The sequence below is a fragment of the Pimephales promelas genome, chromosome 3, assembly GCF_988280905.1.
Source record: "Pimephales promelas chromosome 3, fPimPro1.hap1.1, whole genome shotgun sequence".
NCBI classification, from domain to species: Eukaryota; Metazoa; Chordata; class Actinopteri; order Cypriniformes; family Leuciscidae; genus Pimephales; species Pimephales promelas.
Window position 1 is genome coordinate 20,734,649 of NC_142771.1, and position 26,446 is coordinate 20,761,094.

Below are 26,446 nucleotides of genomic sequence, written 5' to 3' on the forward strand. Positions count from 1 at the left end.
GACTATAAACATAGAGCCTTCATTTGTACCTTAATGGCCCTTCTTTCTACCCCCCCCCCCCCCCCCCCGCCCTTTCTTCCCCTCTTTACAGAGTCTTACTATTTAATCCCTCAGACTGTTTTACAGCACACTTGCCATGTCTGAAGTGCTGCTTTACCCACTCACTTTTTCCATAACTGTCCATCCCAGGTGCTAATCCTCTCTGAGGATGGAGACTTGACAGTCTTCATACATTTTCAAACGTACCCTCAGATTAAAGTTCTTATAGAATGGATAAATATTTTAATCCCATACCACATAATTATAACAAAGCCCTGCACGTCCCCACAAAAATCCAAGTCCTTGGTCGTGCATATCAACATCCCAAAATCATTTGAGCTATCATTCATCTGACTCTCCACCACCATCATCACCATCCCAACACCACAATTCCCCATTCACCCTCTCCATTCCCCTGTTGGTGCATGTTCCAAAAACAGACCCCAATTTTAACCCCGCTTTCAAGGCTGCTCACACCCGCTGCAGTTGTCACCCAACTTCTCCAATCACATCTCTTCATCTCTTTTCTCAAAGCCTTGCCCCCTTCCCCACCATATTTGTATTATCTCAGCCAATAGGGGGCCTCCTCTGGGTGTGACCTGAGCGATGGTTTGCCTGGTGTCTTTATAAAACTCTACGGAGATGAGTGGAAGTTTGCACTTTCTGTCAGCCCTGCGCTCCAGAGGAAGGAGAGCAGAGAGAGAAAGAGAGAGGGGAGAGATTATCAAGGGGCCATCTGTTTTGTCCCTATCCTACACTTTAAAAAGTGTTGGTGCGTACTCTCTCAATCTTTTTTCTTTTCTCTTTTTTTTTTTTATAATTAAGGGATTTATTAGTTTCTCAATGACCAGTAAAAATGTTAAAACCGGACATTTCTCAATTTTTCTGAGTGGAAATCCAACTTACCTACATCTTGTATTGTTTTTGTGAAGTCTCCCCTTTGAGCAGACAGGATGGAGAACGCACACACCAAGGAAACAGCAGAATGCTTGGCCTACTTCGGCGTGAGCGAGAGCACAGGCCTCGGTCTAGATCAGGTCAAGAAAAACCAAGAAAAGTTTGGATTCAACGGTGAGGAAAGCATGAACAAAGTGGATGGAGGCTTTTTAAAATATGAATGGGTGTTTGATTACAATGAATCAAAGTTGGAGTGAATTGACAGAACAGGCTGTTTTGAAGCAAGAATTCCCAACTTAGTTTTAAAAATGTGTTTTGTGTAGAATGATTAGTTGTGATTAGTTAGTTGAGAACAGGCATCAGACAAGATGAATGAGTAACACTGTATCTTAAGACTTATTCAAATTCATTCAAAACTGAGAGAACACAAACATCTCCTGAAGTGTTTTCTTACCAGAACATGCTGCATTTAGAAGAAATTAGAGCTCTCAGCCAAAATAACCCTGAACAGATGCACTGATCCATGCTGCACAATAACATTAAGTTTCAAAAGCAAGACTAGATAGACAAAGACAGAAAAAAGTGACAGCTGAAACACAGGAACCATTTTAAGCCTGCAGGGACTTCAGTAGAAGGTCAAACAGAAGGACAAATTGCTACACTACTAATTGAATAGTTTTATACGTGCAATCTAATTTCAGAATGAACCATATTATACAATTATTTAATGTGCTATGTTACGAGGATTGTTTATGGGAAAGATATATTAATGTCTAATTCTAATGGTTTTGTTTTGACCACCTCCTCCATTCATCTTGTCGACTGGACTAAATCAACCAATCACAGAGCTGCCTGCTGAAGAAGGTAAGTTTTTCATTTACTGTTTTTATTGCTTTTATATATGAAAAGACCTAGACCTAAAATTGATGACATGTCTGGATATTGTCTGTCTATCATCATACACATCTATCTACCTACCTTCTCTCTCAGGCAAGACCATCTGGGAGCTGGTGGTTGAGCAGTTTGAAGATCTCTTGGTCAGGATCCTGCTGTTGGCTGCCTGCATCTCTTTTGTGAGTAAATAGAAACCGAATGACATCAAATGTAGTCTAAATCGTCAGAAACCTCACTTTCCACAGGTAGCGATTCAGTAATTCAGTACACTCTAAAAAATGCTGAATTGTTTCAACCCAAATTTGGGTCAAATATGGACAAACCCAAATGTTGGGTTAAAAATGCAATTACAAAATTTACAGTTGAAAGTGAAAGTTGAAGTTGGGTTAAAATTAGAAATTACATTTTTAACCCAATCTTTGGGTTTGTCCATAGTGTAGCCAAATTTGGGTTAAAACAACCCAGCGTTGTTTACAGTGTAATTTATGCTGACCTGGTCTAAAGTCAGAGAGCTGTAACATTTTAATGACTTCACAGGCTTTCATTTGTGGGTGCAGACAATAATTAATAATGTACAAGAGAAGGACAGGGACACATTTCTCACATTCACATCTGTTCCTGTCAATCAAATTAAACTGTAACCCTTCAGCCCAGTCTATATAATGGGAAGACCATAATCCAGCTGTTTATCTGTGCCGGGTAGTATGGAAAACTTATGGTTGCATAAAGCAACACCACTAGCATGAGGCATCTTTTTTTTAGTCCCAGATGCGCATATGCCCTTGCTTTTGAAATCTGAGTACATTCCGGACTGATAATGACACCATCGACACATAAAACTGCATGTCTTTCTTTCTTTCTTTCTTTCTTTCTTCCAAATCTGTTTTGGAATAAACGAAGCAGGCAGCATTAGTTCTGCTGTTTTGTTCAGGCCCATGACATCACAGCTGTCATTATGGCCTTAGAAGGCCAGGAAAGAAGATTTAAAGAGAAGCAAGAACAGAAAGATAAAGGAGAGAAAAAGAGAAAAGAAAGAGTGAGCGATTAGAACTGAGAGAGGAAGATAAGTGTTATTTTAAGGTGGTCTTAAGCCAGTCCAAGAAACTGTATCCACCCACAAGGGTCAAAGATGGAAGGAACGAAAGACAAATCAGTAGAAAGAGTGTAAAGGTGAAGAAGAGAAAGACAGACAGCAGGTGCTACTGTGGCGTAAATTGAGTAAAGCATGCGCACATGTGAGAATTACTGGAAGAGGATCAGCTGTACACTTCAACCGTAACTCAATGTTCAGATGAAGTGTAAGTGTCTGTGTTATGGTGGTGGTGGATGCAAAACTTACAGAGGGTATGCATGCCGCACTCATTCACAATTTCACACACACCCACTAGCTATTTAATTAGAGTCCAATGAGGTGCATAAATAGTAGATGTTAAATCGATTTCTTTTCTACCTGGAGAAGATGTCTTAGATCTTAGACGTCTCTCTCACACTCCAGCTCTCTCTCTCTCGGTTCATCAGGTACTGGCCTTGTTTGAGGAAGGTGAGGAAACCGTCACTGCCTTTGTCGAGCCTTTGGTCATTCTCCTCATCCTTATCGCCAATGCTGTGGTTGGAGTATGGCAGGTGAATATGCACATCCATTTTAAATTCACAATTGATATTTTGCCATCTAGTACAATAAAAATCATACATTTCAAGATAAACTTAAGAGCCTAAAACTGTAGAACTAAAAGTGGTTACATAATAGGTTAAAGGCACAGCTGTATTTACCCTAGGGGCCTCAGGAACACAAATAACGACAATGGTAAAAATACTAGAGGCTGGTCAGATTTCATCAAGGGTCCATGTGGCTGGCACAATAGTAATTTAGAAAGCATGCACACCCTTGGAAGGAGAGGGCAGTCAAGGTGTAAAATCCTAAGGGGAGCAGGAGCTGATCTAGATGTTTGTTTTTACAGGAGCGTAATGCAGAGAGCGCAATTGAGGCCCTAAAGGAGTATGAGCCAGAAATGGGCAAAGTCTACCGTGCTGACAGAAAGAGCGTACAGATGATCAAAGCCCGAGAGATCGTTCCTGGAGACATTGTGGAAGTGTCAGGTATACCAATGGATCTGAGCATCTGACATCAGAGCATCGGTAGCACAGAACGATCCCATAATGCTCACACACATCAGAATAGCACAAGCATCTGAGAATGGAAATGCAGAGTAAGCAACACCTTCAAGGCAACTGTTACACTCCGTAACCACAACGATGTCAAGTAATGAGACATGTGTTGAGGGGACAGGACTATATGGGACTCATGCCCTTGAGAAAGTGTAAGCATCCTTTTAAGGCAATTAAGGGGTGTGTGTGACAGTGGGAGGAAGAATATAGAGTAATGGGATCAGAAAAGGCTGAAAGAACACGCGAGACCACGAGCAAAGAAAAGGCCTGTATATAAATACATCCCAGCACCTGTTCCTCTACTTGCCCTCTCTCGATCCCTAGCCCCTTCTCTTTCCCTCTTCCACCTGTTCCTTCCTCATCACTCATTTTTCTCTCCAGGCCTCTTGTTCACAACTATGAAGGTCAACTTGTCCTTGCTTTTCTTTTTTACTCAATTGCCCCTTGGTCAGATCCTCCTTTTTGATCTCTTAATCTTTCACCAAAAGATCTGCAAACATTATTGACAGTGACATCTTTAGACTAGATCAGGAGCCAATCCTGCTTCTGGTGGGTAATTTTCCTGCAAAATGTAGCTCCAACATATTTGCTTGGATGTTTCATCAATCCTACTAACATTGGTTAGCTGGTTCATGTGTGTTTTAGTAGGGTTGGAACTAAACTCGGTTAGAAGGTGGACCTCCAAGAACAGGATTGGACAACCTAGACTGGACTAGAAGGAAATATAAATCATTGCCAACCCATAAATCAGATTGATATTCTAGAGAAGCTTTGAAAATACATACATATAGAAATGTTTATAATACAATAATTGGAAATATTGAGAGAAAACTGACGAGACACCTTAACTCCTAACACTAAGTGTAACTCAAGAGCCTTTCTATACTTTGTTAGTATTAGGTTTAATCGTGTATTGCAATGCTCTTCACATATGCGTTTTCTCAATTCGTAACTTTTTCCTGTGTAGTTGGTGACAAAGTCCCTGCTGATATCAGAATCACCGCGATCCGCTCCACAACTCTGCGTGTGGACCAATCTATCCTCACTGGTTAGTCTCTGATTTGCAATATCTGGGCTCCCAATACACACAAAAATACACATACTTCTTTGGCCTTCTCTGACCTCCTTTATCACTTTATTCTCAGGTGAGTCTGTAAGTGTGATTAAACACACAGAGTCTGTTCCTGACCTCAGGGCTGTCAACCAGGACAAGAAGAACATGCTTTTCTCAGTGAGTTTCCCTTCCTTCAGCCTTTTTTTGTTGCTGTTCTCCTCTGTCTCCAGCACTAGCCCTGAAACATCTTCTCGCTCTCATTGTCCCAGGGCACTAACATCGCTGCTGGCAAGGCTGTCGGAGTTGTGGTTGCCACCGGTGTCTCAACTGAGATCGGTAAGATCCGTGATCAGATGGCTGCCACTGAGCAGGAGAAGACCCCCCTGCAGCAGAAGCTGGATGAGTTCGGTGAGCAGCTCTCCAAAGTCATCTCCCTCATCTGTGTGGCCGTCTGGCTTATCAACATTGGCCACTTCAACGACCCAGTCCACGGCGGCTCCTGGATCCGTGGTGCTGTCTATTACTTCAAGATCGCTGTGGCTCTTGCCGTAGCCGCCATTCCCGAAGGTGAGAATACGGGAGTCATGAAACAAATCGGCGTTAAAACAAGAGTAAAATGCAGACAAGAATCTCGACTCCCCTTTTCAATGCAGACTTTGTAAGTTGAGCAAATCCAACAGAGATGATTTGACTCTTTACTTTTCCGAGCAGGTCTGCCTGCTGTCATCACAACCTGCTTGGCTCTGGGAACCCGTCGCATGGCTAAGAAGAATGCCATCGTCCGCTCTCTTCCCTCTGTAGAGACTCTGGGCTGCACATCTGTCATTTGCTCAGACAAGACTGGCACCCTCACCACCAACCAGATGTGTGTTACAAAGGTTTGCAAGAGTCTAACTCCTAAAGCAATCACTAATATACCAGTCATCTCGATACCAGTCAAACTCTTCTCCTTTACATGCCATTTTAAGCCTCATTCTCTTTGCATTTAGATGTTCATCATTGAAAAGGTGGAAGGTGAATCTGTGGCCCTTGACCAGTATGACATTTCTGGATCCAAGTACACACCAGAGGGAGAAGTGTAAGTGATTTTGTATTTATTAAGTGACACTCACACACAAGCACACACAGAGTCACCATTCTTCTTTCTTTACCTTGCAGTACTAAGGGAGGACGTCCTGTCAATTGTGGTCAGTACGATGGCCTTGTTGAGCTGGCAACCATTTGCGCCTTGTGCAACGACTCTTCTCTGGACTACAATGAGGTAAACAAACCTTTATTCTGTCTCCATCTCATCTAAGCTATTCAAATTGTCCAGCAATAACAGAGCTTTACTCTCACTCTTTGTTTTACAGTCAAAAGGAATCTATGAGAAAGTGGGTGAGGCTACAGAGACTGCCCTGTGCTGCCTGGTTGAAAAGATGAACGTGTTCGGCACTGAAGTCCGTGGTCTGTCCAAGGTTGAAAGAGCCAATACATGCTGCACTGTAAGTATCTCAGACTCTTCTGCACCATTTAGGTTCATTTTGGACCGCTGTACTATGTCTGAATATATTTCAGTTCTACTGTAAGTTGAAACCTTTTAGTCCTGTTTTTATGACTGAAATATCACAAGGATAGTTATGATGGTGTTAAATGCCATGTGCCAAGATTGAATTTTGAATAAATTCCATTCGGTCATTATATCTATATGATTTGCTGCTCTTGATTTCCTAGGTGATCAAACAGCTTATGAAGAAGGACTTTACTCTTGAGTTCTCCCGTGACAGAAAGTCCATGTCTGCCTATTGCTCCCCTGCAAAGGCCTCCAAGGCCCCTGTTGGAAACAAGATGTTTGTCAAGGTAAGACTGATCCTTGAAACAGTGTTGTAGTACTCGAGACTCGGACTCGGTCTCGAGACCATATTTCGAACATTTTTTTTTTTAGGACTCGGAGTTCAAATAAAAATATTTTTCATGATTATTAATGTAGGTTAATAAAATATTTCTTTAAATTGATTGACACGTCCAGTGATTGGTGATTTTCTAGTGTGCAACTGCGCATGACAAATTGTAATAAAATTACTTTTAACACCACCTACTATGTGGCCTTTTTACCCTAAACTGGTCATATTTTTTAAATTCTAAGTAAATTCAGTAAATAAAAGTAAATTAGGTAATCAACCCTCACTGGTCTCGGTCTCGACTCGGACTCGACCGTCTCTGGTCTCGGACTCGACTCTCTCTGGACTCGGTCTTGACTTGGACTCGACTCTCTCTGGTCTCGGGTGAGGTGGTCTCGACTACAACACTGCCTTGAAATGAACTAGAAAAAATGAATACCTCAAAAAGAATCTTAAACACAAAACTGTTAATGTTGTAGGGTGCTCCTGAGGGCGTGATTGATAGATGTGCCTATGTGCGTGTTGGCACCACCCGTGTGCCCCTGACTGGTCCAGTTAAGGATAAGATCATGGCTGTGATCAAGGAATGGGGTACTGGTCGTGATACCCTGCGCTGCCTGGCTCTGGCAACCCGTGACAACCCTCTGAAACGGGAGGAAATGAACCTGGAGGACTCTACCAAGTTTGCTGAATATGAGGTATTTTTGTTAAAGAGAGATAAACATGGCCAAATATTCCTTCTAACATGATTTAACCCTGCCTTTTTCTTCTTTTTTTTTCTGTCCTCACGCAGACTGATCTCACCTTTGTGGGTTGTGTTGGTATGCTGGATCCTCCTCGTAAAGAGGTTGTTGGATCCATTCAGCTGTGCAGGGCTGCTGGCATCCGTGTGATCATGATCACAGGTAAACCATGTTAAATTTTCAAATCAGCGCTGACATTTCTTAAAACAGCACTGGAACATGTCATTCTTAGCACTGGGAGACTGTTTGTTGCTCTGTGGCATAATCTTGCTTTGCCTCTTTTTTGAAAACTATTCCTGAAAAATAAATAAAACAGGTGGTCATATTGTGCACAGTATACTTGCTTGTGATGTTAACTTTACAAGTTAGCGGCAATTATCATTTAATATCCCACAATGATACTTCATTGGCACAAAACTTTTGAAAAAAGAAAAGGTTAATATTAATGCAGTAATCCTGAAAATATCATACCTTTCTCGTTTCCAGGAGATAACAAGGGTACCGCTGTGGCTATCTGCCGCCGTATTGGCATCTTCACCGATGACGAGGATGTGACAGGCCGTGCTTTCACTGGCCGTGAGTTTGATGACCTGCCACTGACCCAACAGAGAGAAGCTGTGCGTAAGGCTTGCTGTTATGCTCGTGTCGAGCCCTCTCACAAGAGCAAGATCGTTGAGTTCCTTCAAGGCTTTGATGAGATCACTGCCATGGTAAGTGATCTGAATGGAGCAAATTAAATGGGACAAAATTAAATTGAAGTGGACTGCATAGTAGTTTAGAATTTACTAGAATGTTTTTCACTATACAATGAATTCTTACCTTTTTACTATTCCATTACCCCCACTATACATACTCCAGACTGGTGATGGTGTGAATGATGCTCCTGCCCTGAAGAAGGCAGAGATTGGCATTGCCATGGGCTCTGGCACCGCTGTTGCCAAGTCAGCCTCTGAGATGGTCCTGGCCGACGACAACTTCTCCAGCATTGTGGCTGCTGTTGAGGAGGGCAGAGCCATTTACAACAACATGAAGCAGTTTATCCGCTACCTCATCTCCTCTAACGTCGGTGAGGTCGTCTGGTGGGTGACAGCCTCTCGCTCACACACACACACACACACACATATATATAGGTATCTACCTTCTGAAATCAGGCATAGGTTGATTCTAAACCTTATTTATTTTCTCCATCTTTTTCAGTATCTTCCTGACAGCTGCTCTTGGTCTTCCCGAGGCTCTGATCCCCGTTCAGCTTCTGTGGGTGAACCTGGTGACTGACGGTCTTCCTGCCACCGCTCTGGGCTTCAACCCCCCTGATTTGGACATCATGGGCAAGGCTCCCCGCTCCCCCAAAGAGCCCCTCATCTCTGGCTGGCTGTTCTTCAGGTACCTGGCCATTGGAGGTATGCTACTTTCAATTCTTCTGATTTATTTGTGATTAAAGTTTCACCATGCATTCACGCCATTCCACCTTCCCTGATTACCTCAGATTGCATTACATATTCTGTTCAATCTCGTTTTCTCTCAGGTTATGTTGGTGCTGCAACTGTTGCTGCTGCTGGGTGGTGGTTCATCTACTGCGACGAGGGCCCTATGGTCTCTTTCTACCAGCTGGTGAGTCAACCATTATCTTAACTTTAATGCTACAGACAGTGTTGCAGTACTCAATACAGAGACCAAGACCATATTTTATATGACTAGTTGAGATCAGCTCTTTCAAGTCAGAGAGTATACCAAATGCTCCTAAAATATGGTCTTGGACTTGAGTATTGCAGCACTGCTGTCGCCTGACATCTCTGAATCTTGAGAATGAAGCAATTGCTAACTGTAAAATACAGTAACAACGTGATACATTTCACAATAAAATAATAATGCTGTACCTGTTCTCTGTCACCAGTCCCACTTCATGCAGTGCACTGCTGATAACGAGGACTTTGCTGGTATTGAGTGCGAGGTGTTTGAGGCTGCTCCACCCATGACAATGGCTCTGTCTGTGCTGGTCACCATTGAGATGTGCAACGCTCTGAACAGGTCAGAACTGACCTACTCCAAACCCAAACATCATAAAGCAGCTCAATTTACTTGTTTTGTTGTTGTTGTTACCGATTGTAACATACATTGGGGCATCTTTTTGCAGCTTGTCTGAGAATCAGTCTTTGCTGCGTATGCCCCCATGGAGCAATTTGTGGTTGGTTGGAGCCATGACTCTCTCCATGTCTCTGCACTTCATGATCATCTATGTGGACCCTCTGCCTGTAAGTACTGCATCCATTCATCTATTCAGTTTGTGTTTATCAATATCACAGGCTAAAGGGACTGCCATTAGGGGGCGACCAAAGACATTTCCCCAGGTGACAATGATTAGGCCCGGCCCATGGACACTCGCATCTCCCAAACGCTGCTGGATTTAATGGCATTAAATGCATAAAAGTGGCAATATTTGTCTTTCTTTAAATCGTTTGAAGCTTATTGCATCATTCTGTTGCAATTGCTTTTCATCATCTGTCACTTCTCATTTGCTAATCTCTGCCTTTTTCTGACAGATGATCTTCAAGCTAACCCATCTCAATTTAGACCAGTGGATCGTTGTACTGAAGCTTTCTTTCCCCGTCATCCTCATCGACGAGCTGCTCAAGTTTGTTGCTCGCAACTACCTGGAGCGTGAGTAACAATTTAACACACAACATACTGACAAGTTTAGATTTACAAAATATAAATAAATGATAAAAACATTTTCATGTAAATGTAGAACAGTTCCCAAATACTGATGTTTAAACTAAATTAAACACTTTTTTTCTTTTATTTATATAGCGCTTTTTACAATACAGATTGTATCAAAGCAGCTTCATAGTGATAACATGAAAATTTAAGCATATTTAAAATGTAACATACAAACACAAAACTAAATGTTGGTTAAAACAACTTACTGTGTGTAAGTAGACTAACTAAATGGATATGCAATATTAATAAACAAATAAATTCCCATGATGATTTATTAATTTCCCTTTTAAAATTCTATTCTCCTATACTTATCGCTTTTAAACCCTCTTCTCTGCGCCCCATTTTTTCCAGTGGTGTAAAGAATCCTTTTCTTTTACCCTTCTCCTTCTTACTCTTTACTCAATCACCTATTTAACCCCTCTTTATCTCATTCCAGCCTAATCCTGTTCCCCTCAATATTCCTGTAACAAAGCAAGGTATCCCACAATCCTCTCCGTCTCTGCCTGCCTGCAGCCCTGTGTCTGTTTGTGTATAGACAAATTGTGCTCTGTTCTTTAACTTGTTGATTGACATGTAAATATTATAAGTAAGTCATAAGTCATGTAAGTAAGTCAGTAGTCATGTAAGTAAGTAAGTCATGTAAATAAGTAAGTCTGTAAGTCATGAAGCTGAATCAGTGATTGACTACAGTTATGCTTCATATAGTAATACATGCCATTGTAGTCTTAATGCTAAATACAAATGCTAAACCACATCCTCATACATGTGGTTCTGTCTGGTTAAAACTGTACAGATTCTGCTAAATTAAAGCAATTAGTTTAAAGAATATTTACATGATTATGACTTTAAAGACATTTAGGATTATGTGCAGTAAGTCAATGTATGCCTATATTATTTAAAATGTGCAATAGTGTTGTGGACTAATCTTTATGGCATCCTGTCTCACATAACTGATTTTCTTCAACAGAGAAAGATGAGAATTTAGTATCCAAAAAGTGGGACTGAAAAAGAGAAAAAGAAGAACTGAGAAAAACTGAGAACGAGGAGTGAAAAAGTGAACACTGTGAACCAGTGAAAATCACCCATGAAATGTTATTGAACAAAGGAAAAAAAAGTTATTTAAGTAAAAAGTGTTATGTATATGTCCTAAGACTTAATATATATTGTTATGAACAGTATATTCTAATGAAAATGCTATTCTTAAAATAAAGATGTGTATAAAAACAAGCGTGGTCCATAACAGTCTTTTAGTTTATTCTTAATTTTTCATATTTAATGCATTCAGATTTGTTACCAACATTGTGCTACATTTACACTAACATATATTAGCCCCATTCAAACAGATTTAGTGTTTTATCACATCTCATTAACATATCATTGATCTGCCACTGCTCATTGGCTCAGGCACCAGAAACTTCATAATGAACTGATGGTTCTTTCCAGTAAAGTGACTTTGGCCATAAACTGAATGCACTCATTAACTCATTACTGTAGGGTAGATAATAGTATAGTGAGGGGTAACTGTGACAAAATATGTGCTGATTTAAGTGATGACACCTTTTCAGAATATACTGAGTTCTCACTCTGCCGGAGAACAATATGTTGAGAGAACGTTTCCACATTAAAATCATTTGAGGTATAAAAATATTACATTACATGTTACATTTAAAGTTTTAATGCATTCATTGAAAAGTAAGATACATTTTATCTTTTGGTTTTAAGTTAACTGAAGGAATATGCTAACAATGTTGCTGGTGGTGCTCAAGAGATTTCATCATGGCCTGGGACAATTGTAACACTGGTTATGAATAAAAATATTATGAACTAAAAGATTGATTGCACTACTAATTTCACAAAACATCATGAGATTATCTAGTCAAAAACTAGCTGCACTTAAAATATATATTAAATAGTAAAATATTTTAGTAGAAATGATGCATCTCATTTCTAACAGTTGTATTCATTACCCACTTTTTCTTAAAACAATTTTTACACCGAGCTAATAAAATAGATTAGCATCAAATATATTCAGCAACTAAAGCCACATGTAATAATATTTTATATTATGAGTCTTTATCAATATATGTTTAGTAATTGTACTGTTACTTTGGCACATAGGTTTTATTTTATTATAGCAAAATATGTCAGGTTGATCTATAGTAGCTTATTATAATGAGAAAAAAAAAAGTACAATTGCCCCCAGTCTCTATCCCCAATATGTTTTTGGCTTTGATTTTTGCTGGTGACAGATGCTGATAATGAGTTATATATTTATATCTGTCAGTCTCTATTAGGAAAGAAGGATTTGGCAAGCAAGATACAACTTACACTGCAGTAGCATTAAGTCTAGAACAGACAGTAGTTAGAATTTCACAAAATTCAAGTATTAATTCAATTCCAATTTGTTCAGACTGATAAGGAATCATGTTTAGCCGGTATGTTTTGAGATCATTAGAGGCATTGTGAATCCATGTGTGCAGGAATGGTCTTCGATCAATGTCAATGCATTTCTTTTAATGTAGGCAGCCCACCTCAACTTGGCCTTTTCCGAGGACCACCTCTTTGCCCACAGAGGCTCTTCCTTTGGGTCTTCCGAAAAATAGTCACCTGTTCTTATATTTATTGTTTTATGTGGCATCTGCAGGTAAATCAGTGATTTCTTCAATCTCCTCCCCTAGGATCTGCTTGACTTGGTTCAATGATTCTGCTTGGCGAATCTGCTCCAATTTCACCTGAGAATGCAGAGAGAGGTAATTAAAAACCATTTAAAAACTGTGCTTTTTACTTGTATAAGAGGGCAAATGTTTTCTAGTTGTAAAAAATTACACAATGTGTAATTTAATATGAATGTAGGGGTATTTTTTAAAATTGTTTTTACATTTATTTTATAAAAACAGACATACACAGAACACAATAATTAAAAAATGTATATAAATAATATTTTTGTTTAAAGTTGCTTTTTGTTAAGGCTTCCTCCTGGCTTATGGTCTCTCACTGAATGAGATGTACTGAATACACGTACTGTAACACGGCTCAAACTACAAGAACATAGCAATAAATTCAAACAAAATATTATGACACTGTCTCTGTCTCTTTCACTTCACATTTGTGGGCGTTACGCACAGCTCAGTGTGGCAACTCCAATTTACCTTCAATGAAATCTAACCTTAGTGTAAGTGACAGAACTACTAAACAATACTTAGCTAAGATTTTTAATAAAGCTCAATATATGGTTGTGTGAAATTTCATGATGTATGAGTGTCATTACTCAAGAAGAATTTTATAAAAAAATATTTTACTACCTAAAAGTTAAAGATTTTTTGTGTCACGCATGCATATCTATTTCCCTCATATTAAATATAGCTGCCCCAAATTCCAACGTCTATGCTCAGGACCTTGTTCAAAATCACAGAGCGCCATTTACATAGTTTTATATTAAATTTACATTACATTTGTCTCAAATGATCGTAAATGACTTCACTCGGTGCTGCAATATACATTTAGTTTTACATTCCTTTTCAGGAATCAGCTGCTTAAATGAAAATTGCTGATGTTATCAGATTTTTAGATGATTTTCTCAATTCATTCAGTTAATAGATGCTCTGAGGTAAAGTGTTCAGATCACAGACTCAGCAACTATTGCATTTAATTGTACAGTGCAATCATAACATTGTACAAACATTATCTTAATTTCATGCTGGCCATAAACTGAGAAAGTGCACATTCGGTGTGTGATACCTCGAGACTACACGCTACACGTCACTACAGAATGTGTAGCCGCTAACCTTTTTACCCTATTCCGCATCCATCACCCTGCGGATTACGCAATTTTACAGAGAATAAATTGTGATTATTTTACTAATTTATTATTATTTAACTTCGAATACTTGTCATCCTTCACAAAAATGTGCCATAGATTCAGTCACAAGAAGTAAAAAATACATGTGGCTTGTTTATCAGTACCCTCATGTTTGTCGGGTAAAGTAAGAGTAAAAATGAATTTGACTGATGACTACAGATATCGCGATATATCGAGATTGTGAATTCTTTTGGCCAATCTAACATTGTGACAGCCCTAATTAGAAGAGTCAGATCTTCATGCTGATCCAGTACCTGCAGTGACTGTGAGAGATGCACAAAATCCTTCTGCACAGCCTGACTAGTGTCTAGTTGAGTGCGCAGACTGATCACCTGACTGCGATACTCTAAACACTGCTGCTGTAACACCGCCTGAAAGATAAAGAAAGATGTAAACAACCATAATAAAATTCAATAATATTCAACTTTCCACACCAAGATGCAGGCCTACCTTCTCCTGGATGTGAGATTTGTTCTCTTTCTGAAGGTGAGCAAGCGCCACCCGCAGACCCTGCACCTCCACGCGACACTCCTGCAGGTCAGCCTTCAGCTGCACACACAGATGGAATAATGGCTACGTTCTCACTGGAATACTGGCATAGGGCATCGTATATACACAGATAGTATTTGAAACAGTTATGCAATATACAACAAACATTTTCAACAGCACTATTCTACATGGTTGTCACATGGCCGTACATGTTTAATTTTGTGAGTGCATCCAATTATAAGGGATAAATGGGATTATTTTTCAATTTCCTAATCCAATTTTGTATAAAAATGTCTTAACTCTTCGTAACGTGATTAAATAATGAGACGGTCATGTTATTTAAAAAAGTATATTTAGAATTCATATTTTATATACATCAAGAATACACTGATGATATCACTGGAAATGGTAGGACTAAAAGCAAAAGTCCTAAATTTATAGCGAAATCCTACACAGGTTACAATGGCACTGAAGTACAAACCCCAAAAGGAAGCATTTTTGAAAACCAGCTAGTACACCAAGAAATAACACCTACGAATTAAAGGTAGTCATACCTTTTCCCTTTGGATCTGTATGCGGTCCGTCTCTACTGTCAGGCTGGCAAGCTTGACTGAGGGAGAGAGATTTTAATCACAAACTGACACTAAAATATCAACAGCTACCCTTAAATAACTAGGATCTACACTAGAACTGACTAAAAAGTAAAAGTATATGTGACTTGCCTTCTAAAATCTCTGGAGGAGCAGATGTGACAAGAAAGATGAGGAGAGGAAAACACACGAGTCAATGCAGGGAAACCAATCAAAAGCTTCAACAAACTGACAGGTATGAATCAAATGTTTTATTGTGCAAAACTATATAGCTAAAGTAAGTCACTTTGGATTAAAGCATCTGCCAAATGCATAAATGTGAATGTAATGTAATATATTATAGACTGACCGCTCTCCTCTGTGCGTGTCTCCAGCTGTTCCTGTAGGTTGACAATTTCAATACGAAGCCTCTCCTCACAGTGAGCTGCCTATGTATAGAGATGTACAATGACTTAAAGACTCATAAACACAAATACACACACAACATTCAATTCTTCCAGACCTCTGGCTTCCTTTCATCAAAATACACACTTGCATACCTCTAGAGTTGGACTGTGGGGCGGAAGGCTATTTTCATCCACATCAGTGTCTTCACCTTTCAACTTGGAGAGTTCATTACAGACTCTCTTCTGAGAGTAAGACAGCTCTGCCTGGGTAAAAAAAATACATGCAGACTCTTAAAGATCTCATCAGGACTCTGGCTCATGGAGTCAACCTACTACTCACCAATCTGCTCTGAACAGCATTTTGGGACTGGCTAAAAGATTTCTGCAGGTCTTGAAGAAGGGCCTCAGAAGTCTGCACCTGAGACTGAAGTAATGTCAACTGCAATAAAAAAATAAAAAAAAAACACAAAGCTATCAATACATGAGAATTTGTTTTGCAAGCAATCATCTGCCGCTATGCTATATCAGGGTGTACGCTCAGAGAATTTAAACCACATTAGAAAAATATATTGTATTATATAAAAAGTTTGGCATCAAACTTTAAGTAAAATTAATACATTTATTCAGCTTAAGGATAAATTCAATTGATGAAAAGTGACAGGAAATACTTTTATAGCGTTACAAACGATTTCTATTTCAATTAAATGCTGTTCTTTTGAACTTTCTATTCATCAAAAAATATTTTGTTTCCACAAAAATATTAAGCAGCAAATGTTTTTATCATGATATTGAGCAGCAAATCATCATGATTTGTAAAGGATTGTGTGACACTGACTGAAGACTGGAGTAATTCAGCTTTGCATCACAGGAATAAATTAGACTTTAAAATACACTAAAGTTAAATCTTACCGACTCTAAAGTATTGAACAGTAGTATGTTGTATAAAGCTGTATCTCAGATCATTTCTTTACTTTACAAAGGGGAGAATTTAAAACAGTTACAGTCCATAAGTGCAATCAATGTAATCCAGACATAAGATATGGTAAAATAATCTTTTGCATATCTGTGCTTTTTAGTGGTGAAAGACAGGAACTGAGAGTTTCTGTACCTGTTTTTGTGTCTCTGAGCTTTGCACATCCAGTTCTTTCTCCAGATCAGCTTTCTGCTTTCGAAGCTCGGACACCTCCTCTTGAAGCTCTACAAGCTATAATGGCATGGCAAAATATTCAACAAATACTGTATGCTGAGAGATGGTGGCATCATCACGCATTGACATCAGTGATCTCTAACGCACTGATTAACAAACAACAGGCTAGAAATGTCCCACTCTTTTTTAATGGCAAATGTTTATGAAGTTTTCAACTGTTTGCAACTTACTGGATAAGGGCTGGACTCATGAAGAGCAATTTCTAATTGATATCTTACAGTCAAGCGTAACTAAGGAAACCTTTCCAGTACTTTTTAGTATTTTGTACATTTCCAGGCCTGGTAACAGCAGTTTTAAAATTCCCTGATACAGTTGTCCATAGCAATATACAATCTGTTAGAAAGACTAGAATTATACTGACATGTTCTTGCAATTTGTCCCAGTCAGCATGCGAGATCAGCCTGTGTCCTGGTGGTGGCAGGTAGATTGCTTCAGGCACCAGCGTTCCTGTGGACACTAGTGAAGCGGTGTCTTCTTGAGGAGGCGGATGTCGGGGCAAGGAGGGAGTGTCCAGAGAGAAAGAAGACATGGAGGCAGAGTCACAGTGCTGGGGGAAGTAGTCCATCATAAGGCCTGTTGTCTCTGTATCTGACGTCTCTCCCAACAGCTCCAGTGGATCAGAGTCGGACCCTGAGCCCTCGTGGTCAGAACCTCGCGGGGGAGAGGAGTCACCCTGTGGCCCCTCACTGTTGGGAGGGGTACCCTCCAGCTTGCCCTTTTTTAAACTGCCCTTATTGCCCTACATGCACAATGAGAAGTGAGAAATGATTTAGAAAAAGACTAAAAGTGAAAGAGGGACACTGTAATACAGAAAGTAAAAGAGGTTTGCAATAATATGACTAGGGGAAAAATACTTATTTTTGAGTTTCCTTTTTGAGACATGTAAAAAAAGCAAAAAACATATATATATACGGTATATATATATATATATATATATATAAAACTTGGCTTGAGTCCTTGGATAAGAGAGAGAAAAAAAGAAAAAGAGGGACACAGGAACACACTAACCTTAGTGTCATGGGGCAGAACGGCTCTCCTCCACTGTGCTCGCTCTGACTGCAAAGCAGATAATCTGGCCTCATACTGAGCAGCTGTTTCTAAGGTGGGAAAGTAACAGAGAAACTGGATGTCAAGGAATTGGAATCAGTCATTGAGTAATTATGAAACATTTCCTGTTGCTTCCAGTTATTTGGGTAAAATTCAACTTTGTGACATTCTAGTTAGCAAATGGAATGGAAAAATGCAACCGACTTCTGAATTCAAATCTGAGTGCGATGGCTTATTGAACAAAATAAATTAAGGATGAGATTTTACTGTATCAATTGCATTTACATTTATGCATTTGGCAGATGCTTTTATCCAAAGTGACTTGCATTACATTCAAGGTATTCTATACACTTTGAATCAGTTCCATACTCTACTGTTTGAGCAACAGGAATGCAGTTGTTAACTGAATTGAGAAATTGCATTAAGGAATGGAGACCGATTTAGAGCAACCGGTTTTAAATACGTCAGTAAAGTAATTCATATGACATTTTGATTAAAGATAAGGTTATTCTGATACTGCTGCAAAAGACTCTACCCTTTACAATTTCATTATATTAATATTTTGAAGTGGAAACACCCCCTTAACCTTGATATGTGGATTTAAGAGCTGCTCAAGAAAATCAGATTCTCACTCACAGGCTCCTTAAAGACCTTTGATAAGGCATGGTTTCCTTTTTGGATACTGTACTGGCGGAGTCCATAGACAGTTAAGCTACGAACCCTTTTTTATTTACATATATTGGTATATATATACAGGGGGGAAAACAAGTATTTGATACTCTGCCGATTTTGCAGGTCTTCCCACAAAGCATGTAGAAGGCTGTAATTTTTATCATATGTACTCTTCAACTGTGAGTGTCGAAAAATCCAGAAAATCTCATTGTATGATTTTTAAGTAATTTATTTGCATTTTATTGCATGACATAAGTATTTGATCACCTACCAACCAGTAAGAATTCCAGCTCTCACAGACCTGTTAGTTTCTCTTCAAGAAGCCCTCCTGTTCTCCTCTCATTACCAGTATTAACTGCATGTGTTTGAACCTGTTACCTGTATAAAAGACACCTGTCCACACACTCAATCAAACAGACTCCAACCTCTCCACAATGGTCAAGACCAGAGATCTGTGTAAGGACATCAGATAAAATTGTAGACCTGCACAAGGCTGGGATGGGCAACAGGACAATAGGCAAGCAGCTTGGTGAGAAGGCAACAACAGTTTGAAAATGGAAGAAGTTCAAGATAATGGCCAATCTTCCTCGGTCTGAAACGACCAAAATCCCTGCTGCAGTGTGTGCAAACCTGGTCAAGAACTACAGAAAACGTATAAACTCTGTAATTCCAAACAAAGTTTTCTGTACTAAATATTAAGATCTGCTTTACTCATGCAATAAAATACAAATTAATTACACATACAATGTGATTTTCTGGATTTTTGTTTTAGATTCTGCCACTCACAGTTGAAGAGTACCTATGATACAAATTACAGACTTCTACATGCTTTGTAGGAAAACCTGCAAGTGTATCAAATACTTGTTCTCCTCGATTCCACTAAACCAATCAACAACCCCCAAATATGCTTGTGCTTTAAGGTACCTCCACCTTAGGTGGACCATATTATTACAATTCCTCCCTCCCGCTCACTCTTCACCTCTCAGAGCCTCCTGCAAGGACTGAATCTCCTGGTCGCATTGTTTTTGCAGATCCTGCATCTCCTCCTGTTTGCTCAGCTCACAGATCTTCGCCACACCCTGCCAGTGTTCCAGCTGAGCTCGGCACTCGATTAGCTGCGTCTGTAGTTCTGCAGGGAAAAAATACAGGACTTCTGGAACTCATCTAAATAGTAGCCTTGTTCCCTTTCTTATCCTCCGTTTCGTTTTTAAAGAACCGTTTCAAACAGTTGCATAATATGAAAACAGGTGCGAGACAGATAAGTGACACACATGAAGGAGCTCTAGCTACTTCATTAACAAGATTGATTTTGCCAAAAGCAGATTAACCCTAAAGTAGACTAAGGTTATTTGATCTGATTTGTCCACTGCCTATTCAAAATTTAAACCCGACACATGGCAAAGATTCGTATATTAATTCTAGTTGTAAACACCTGTTGATTTATGCTGCACCGCTTTTCTTTTGCTTATAAATAGAAAACGGTCCACATTTTTTGTAAAAACCTATATAAAATATAATGAGGTCTGTACGTTTATTTAAGCGTTGTCATCCACACGGTCGGATATGTTTGCAGGTCGAGTTCAGAATGGTCATTAACTACTTACGGATTTATGCTATCGGAATTATCGTAAATAAGTTAGCGTTAACGTAGTTTTCCCCTCTCAAGTCGAAATTTGAATGCGACGAGCTCGTAATGACGACATCAGAAGTGGGAAGTAGGAAATTTCCGATAGCACACGAAGACAGCGTTAATTTCAAATATCTCGGAATAACTGACACAAATTTTTAACTTACATCGACACACTGTAATTTAACATGTACTAATATGTCCATACCATCATTCTCCTCACTGCGTGGTGCTGGTGTGTCCGACACTTCCATGGTCTCAAGTCATTTGTCTCGATATTTTCGTTTAGTTTCGATATTTTCCCTTCGTCTGCATCCGTCTTCCTTTTCCTGTGTGAAGTGTAGCTGGGCCGGGCTTCAACAAACTGCACCAAGAGTTCAGGAAACAACTTTCCCCGGTTCAATCCTGCGGATGTTACCTAATCATCCTCCCTAGAGCCATCCAGCTAGCCAGCCAAACACACGCTCAGTGAGCCGAGCTACACAGACCGCGCGCGCATTTGGGCCAGAGCGCGCGCCTGTGATGCTGTCTAAGTAGGCATCTCACTGGATTATGAGACGGATCCAGAGAGGATGTGGACGATCCAAGAGATCCCATGCGGTCTTCGTTGAAAATATAAATGCATATTCACTATAGAAATTTCCATGATCAAATACTTTAAATTATAATATACGTAAAAGCCTGACTAAGACATTTTACTCCAACAATTTGGGCTCTGGGCAATAATGGATAAATGATTTTGTTTTTTTGACATTTGATTCTGATTTCATAATATCTCTAAAACATGCACATTACAGCAAAATAATTAATCGGATTTTTGTTTTTGTTTTTTTACATCTGTAATGCACAAACACACTAATGCGACAGATTCCAGTGAGGATTTGGATGTTGACTTTGACCTAGTTAGGAATCTTTCAATTCCTTGCTTTGGAAGTACCTAAATGCCAGTTAAAACTAATACACATACATTTATTATATTTTATTATCACAACCGCAATAAGTTGACATAAAAATGTAGGAAACCATGGTATACAAAAGCCAGCTTCAATATTTCTATTAAAATTGACAATGATGTAATAAATACCAGTCATTTGAATCTAGTACCATATATTATGAAGGGCTCCTTATTCTTAAGTCATTGCGTTAATTTACCATACAATACAGAGTATTTTAGGTACAAGACAGAGGAGGATGACTTTAAAAATGCTAATACATAATAATAGGATATTTCAGAGCATTAGGTCCAATCTCATAATGTGCCCCTTCAATTAACCTTTACAGTACAATTGTATTGCAATGAGATAAATAAAACATAGTATTGATCCACAGCTCCATCATTATTTAATGCTGGAAGACAGAGCTTACAGGAGCAGTAATGTGTAACTACACGCCCATAACATATCCGTGTAAACTACATTAGAGGAATGATTAGATGCAGTTTAGTGGTACTGCTGGGTGCCGTGTTCTTCCCATCTAGATCCTTGAAGTGTAGAAACCCTCTCAGTTCATATCCTGATCACCCACACTCTGACGCAGGTACTCCTCATAAAGATTTTTCTGCAAAAACACACAAGCAAATCATTAGATGAGTCCGTTCCCACTGTAGCCATCTTTAGATGCATCAACAACACAAATGCACACTTTACCTTTTTGGTTTTGACCACCTCCTGGACATACTCCAGTTTTTCCTGAAGCTGTCTCTTTTGTTTCCCAGAGAGTGTTGGTTTAGTCCTAAATTGAGAGAAAAAGAACACTGGCACAATAAAAGTACATGGTGTACAATAGAGGCATGCATAAGATATACAAGAAAAACCTTGTACATAAAACAGTCATAAAATAACTATAGAAGAAATTTGATTTTTATTTATTTTCCTCCCCCACAATGTTATTCACTACTCTTCTGCAGTGCAGTTCTAAAATATATAAAACTTTTGCACCATATTACAAGACTATTCACTAATATTTCCCTCTGCTGCAGGTAATTTAATATGAGATTTTTTTTAACCAACAAAATTCATTAAACTTCCATTCTGCTGTAGGCCTAAAAAAATAAATAAATGCTTATTATATAAGCCCACAAAACCTCTATATTCAAAGACTTATATACACACATACATATAGGAATTTTGATTCTTTCCCTCTGCTGCAGCTCTAAAAAACTAAGTAATAAAACTGCTTTGTAATTTCAGCTGCGCTTCACTGTAATTTGTATGCATTCTTAATATGTACACTTTCATTACTGAAATGCTGGGATTTATTTACAAGAACAATATTTCATCACCTCTCTCCACCTCAGTGAAAGGAGAAATATGAGAGAGAAAAAAAAACATTTGAAATGGGCCATTTCAGCAATAAAACATATTAGATATGTAGGCCTAGGCTACATTAAACATAACAAAGCAGCTTTGTGTTTACCTCATGTAAATAAGTGGCTGCATTAACTTATTTTCACTAGTTTCAATATTTTCAAAATGCCATCCATCATTTTGAGATAAAAATACAAGACGGAACCATTTCAGCTATCGCATGTCAATCTTCCTATTTTTAAACAGGAGATTTAATAGAATATTATTTTCAAAACAAATGGCATTCTATTTACAGCCGACAATCATGTGACCAACCATGTGAGCAAGCGCCATCCTGGGTTCATAGTATCAGAAAACTCGCTCCACCATGAATAAATCACTGTCCGAATGCATGAGTTTTATCACTGAGGTGCCAATTTATTTTTACAGATATTCACATGAGAAACAATAACCATCCGAATAGGGCTTAATTTTATAATCTGCTTTTTTTTTTTATACCTGAAAGAGAAGCGTGCAAGGAGGAGAAAGATGAAGGACAACAGAACCAGTCCAGCACAACTGTACAGCTGCACTTCCACTGACAGGGACTCAAACACCTTCACTGCAGGAGCCTGAACACACAATCCCACACTCACATCAGTATCTACAGAGAATCCCAAACACACATGCACATGAATGCATATACATACATACTAACCACATATAGTGAGAGTGCCTCTGTGCCTTTATCACCCAGCATGAGCTCCAGTAGTTCTCTGGAGAGGCTGCCAAGCACCAGGGCGACGAGCAGCAGCAGGGGCACTGTGAAACCCAGCATGCCCAACAAACAGCCCTTAAAACGTGCTCGACGGTTCTCTATACTGCAGAGCCTATTGGGAGAAAAACACACAGTTGCAACTGTAAAATAGACATGTGCAATTTGATGAATATTTTATAGTATAGAGGCAAATGTCCATCTAAGAATGCACTACCTGTCATTATCAAGTGTCTCAGTGATGGCCTCAGTGATGAGGTTACAGTCCTTCTCCAATGAGTTAAGCGTGTTCTGTACAGTCTGATTTATGGTCTTTTCTATAGTCCGACACACCTCCTCAATCTGATTAACACATCGGCTGGGCTGATGATGGAGACAGTGAGGAAAGATCCATTAATATTACAAAATAAGTGGTTGTCGCATAAAATGGCGAGGAGCTGAAAGATTTATGGTACCTTGTTAGGGTTAGGAACGTAGATGGTGGGCATGTCAAAGCCACACTTGTTAAGTCCCGGACGCTTGCAAAGCTCCTGCACAATCTGCATCATAACTCTCTGAAATAACCAATAACACAGCCATCATCAAGCAGTCAAACAAAAACTAGTTTACTTAAAACAGTCACATGCACTACCTTTTAAATGTTTGGTGTTTATTTAAATATATTATATATATTTTTTAAAAGAGTAATATTTTAAAATACATTCAAATAAAAATATATGCGCATTGGTGAGAAGAGAATGCTTTTGAATGGTAGTGTACATGCAAAATAAAACATAACGGTGAAGATGAGTGTGTATAGGAGCAGTTTACTTGTCGATCAGACTCTCCTCCAGCCTCATCAGCTTTACTGAGATAAAAACGGAGACGGTCACCTTGCTTCTCGTTCAGTTTCTCTACAATGCTGAGTGTGCGCTTACATAAAGCCTGTCCCATTGGATCAAAGAATACCAGGATCAGGTCACAGAGGTCACCTGATGTAGACAGGTAGAATCATAAACATACATTTAGAATGCCAAACATATAGACATGCAATAAAAACAATGTCAACTCCTAAACACACAAACAACTAAAGACAAACACACCGAGCCACAGAATAGCTTGGTCCACATCAAAGGGGTACTTCATATCTCCGTCCACCAGACCAGGACTATCAACAAATGTCACTAAGCTGAAACGTTTCTGTCGTGAAGTGCAAATCTCAGTGCCGAGGTATTCTGACACCCCTGAAATTGAGAGAAAGTTGCATTTCAGACACAAATACATGCACATAAAAGCAACCCTGCTTTTAATTCACTTTCCAAACCTTTAAAGTCTTGCAGTGGTTTGAAGTGTGGATAGAGATGGAGTGTTGCATTTCCCTAAAACCAAACAACAGGATTTATACAATAAATCCGTTTATGTCAATGGTGCCATTTTAATGCCCAAACCACTTCACACAAAACTTTCATGAAACATGTAAGAGGATCAAACTTACAGTGAGTGACTCCCTCTTTCGCCCACTGGTAACAAAGCTGAAGCCCTGTGTCTCTATAGCGACCCCTGTCCTTTGTATATGCTCCTCCACATACCTGAAAAAACAATTAAAACATGGGTTACTGCCATAGAGAGTAAGGTTACTGCTTGTGAGGCTTTCTCAATCTCACACACACTAATCGGAATACATGATTGTAATGCATTTGCCTACCAATTGATAAAGCTGCTCTTTCCAGCGGAGTGGTTCCCCATCAACATCACAGTTATCTTTTTACGGGGAGGCAGCAAGGTCACCCCAACAGTTTGAGCGATTGTTATGAGTCCTACAGGACAAGGGAATGAATGGTTAGACACACTGGATTGGAAAAGTAACGTTAAGTGTCATTTATTTTTAATCCAGGTTCTGAGACTGAGTAAGTTAATTTCATTTTTGGGTAAACTAACCTTCAATGTCAGAAGCAAACTTTATTGGATTACACAGGGTAATGAATGCAAAACAGGTGAAATGCAAGTGAATGAATGAATGAATGAATGAATGAATGAATGAATATCAACTCAACAGGCGTTTTAGCTATCCAGCTACCGTTAGCACCTCTCATCTACGCCTGGAGACAGATTTAATTTCTGAACACCCAACTGAACCAAATAAATGAATGAGAATGTAGTCGTTTAAAAGGGATTTTTTTCTTTCTAACCGCTATCCGGTTCGATGTACATCTGATGGCAGTCCCGTAAGATGCGCTCGTCGCAGGACACACTGCCAGATATGGAGTCGGCATTTGCAGCACTCCTGCTTTTGATTTTCCCGGACATAGTGGTGTAAAATTATGGGCTGTAATAAAGCAGCGTGTACAAAGTAAACTTAACTGATCAAATTGTATGAACTGTAAGAAACAACACAGACTTTTACTCACATCCAAATGAAGTTCAAATCGCCCCGGTCTGCTGGACAACTGTGGCCACGTCACCGCGAATCACAGGTTTTCGCAAAGCATTATGGGGGCTGTAGTCTTTATTCCGTTTCGCTCGCGCTGTTTCTGATTATTGAGAACAAAGGCCATTTCTTGTTTCCGCCCTAGACTATTTATAAATCACGTCGTCTGTAGACCATTATGTAACGATTAATCATTAATGAACTTAAGAAGCTTGTGAAGAATACCATTTAATAATTTGTGAAACTAATTTTATTATAGGCCTAACTGCTGTATGAATGTAACATGTTAATTATACACACATTATATATATATATATATATATATATATATATACCATTTCACAAGATGTAAACAACACTGGTCCAGAAGCACTTTTTGTTTCAGTTTGTAACTGTTTTCTTTATTTCACATGTAAAGAAAACATCTTAAAGATGTTTGTTTAACTTTTTGATTCAGTTTTAAATGTTCTGTTGGTTGTATTTTATCCCAGCTTTTATGTAGTGTTAAAAAACTGAAACAGGAAGTGCTTCTGGACCAGTGTTGTTTACATCTTGTGAAATGGTCTATATATATATAATGTATTTATTTATACATCTGTGTATAAATATGCGAATAAAAATGTTATCCATCACACTTGTGATCACTGCACAATGCACACTACTTTGTAGTAGCCCTATAATGTTAAAAATGATAAAATCTTTTAACCTAAT

At 39.0% G+C, this 26,446-nt stretch overlaps 3 protein-coding genes across 5 annotated transcripts; 1 reads left to right on the top strand and 2 right to left on the bottom strand.

Moving 5' to 3' along the window:
* The first annotated feature begins 667 nt into the window (after positions 1-667).
* On the top strand, positions 668-12,976 carry atp2a1 (ATPase sarcoplasmic/endoplasmic reticulum Ca2+ transporting 1). 2 transcript variants are annotated; one of them, XM_039686352.2, is made up of 25 exons: positions 668-811; positions 972-1,110; positions 1,783-1,800; positions 1,927-2,009; positions 3,349-3,453; positions 3,789-3,927; positions 4,964-5,044; positions 5,142-5,227; positions 5,320-5,617; positions 5,762-5,928; positions 6,040-6,128; positions 6,209-6,311; positions 6,403-6,534; positions 6,764-6,889; positions 7,410-7,628; positions 7,724-7,835; positions 8,160-8,383; positions 8,532-8,752; positions 8,871-9,073; positions 9,199-9,284; positions 9,568-9,701; positions 9,808-9,925; positions 10,214-10,331; positions 10,828-10,867; positions 11,359-12,976. In XM_039686352.2, exons 2-24 carry the CDS (start codon positions 993-995, stop codon positions 10,830-10,832), a joined length of 2,985 nt encoding a protein of 994 aa, XP_039542286.1. In that variant the 5' UTR covers positions 668-811; positions 972-992; the 3' UTR covers positions 10,833-10,867; positions 11,359-12,976. The 2 variants fall into 2 exon arrangements, with proteins under 2 accessions (XP_039542286.1, XP_039542285.1); XM_039686351.2 differs by lacking the exon at positions 10,828-10,867 and having other exon boundaries at positions 670-811.
* Positions 12,448-20,789, bottom strand: rabep2 (rabaptin, RAB GTPase binding effector protein 2). 2 transcript variants are annotated; one of them, XM_039686353.2, is made up of 13 exons: positions 20,477-20,789; positions 19,621-19,770; positions 17,931-18,019; positions 17,284-17,661; positions 16,824-16,919; positions 16,056-16,154; positions 15,869-15,979; positions 15,679-15,757; positions 15,462-15,473; positions 15,294-15,349; positions 14,701-14,799; positions 14,505-14,621; positions 12,448-13,123 (listed from the first exon to the last, which is right to left on the bottom strand). In XM_039686353.2, the coding sequence occupies exons 1-13, from the start codon at positions 20,520-20,522 to the stop codon at positions 13,019-13,021; spliced, it is 1,437 nt and encodes a 478-aa protein (XP_039542287.2). In that variant the 5' UTR covers positions 20,523-20,789; the 3' UTR covers positions 12,448-13,018. The 2 variants fall into 2 exon arrangements, with proteins under 2 accessions (XP_039542287.2, XP_088984592.1); XM_089128466.1 differs by lacking the exon at positions 15,462-15,473.
* Positions 20,790-21,232: 443 nt separating this feature from the next.
* On the bottom strand, positions 21,233-25,869 carry LOC120490120 (uncharacterized). The gene is made up of 13 exons (XM_039687513.2): positions 25,716-25,869; positions 25,497-25,633; positions 25,013-25,124; positions 24,803-24,896; positions 24,632-24,686; positions 24,411-24,551; positions 24,139-24,299; positions 23,784-23,882; positions 23,546-23,691; positions 23,272-23,443; positions 23,073-23,185; positions 21,915-21,999; positions 21,233-21,825 (listed from the first exon to the last, which is right to left on the bottom strand). Exons 2-13 carry the CDS (start codon positions 25,612-25,614, stop codon positions 21,769-21,771), a joined length of 1,353 nt encoding a protein of 450 aa, XP_039543447.2. The 5' UTR covers positions 25,615-25,633; positions 25,716-25,869; the 3' UTR covers positions 21,233-21,768.
* Positions 25,870-26,446: the final 577 nt, after the last annotated feature.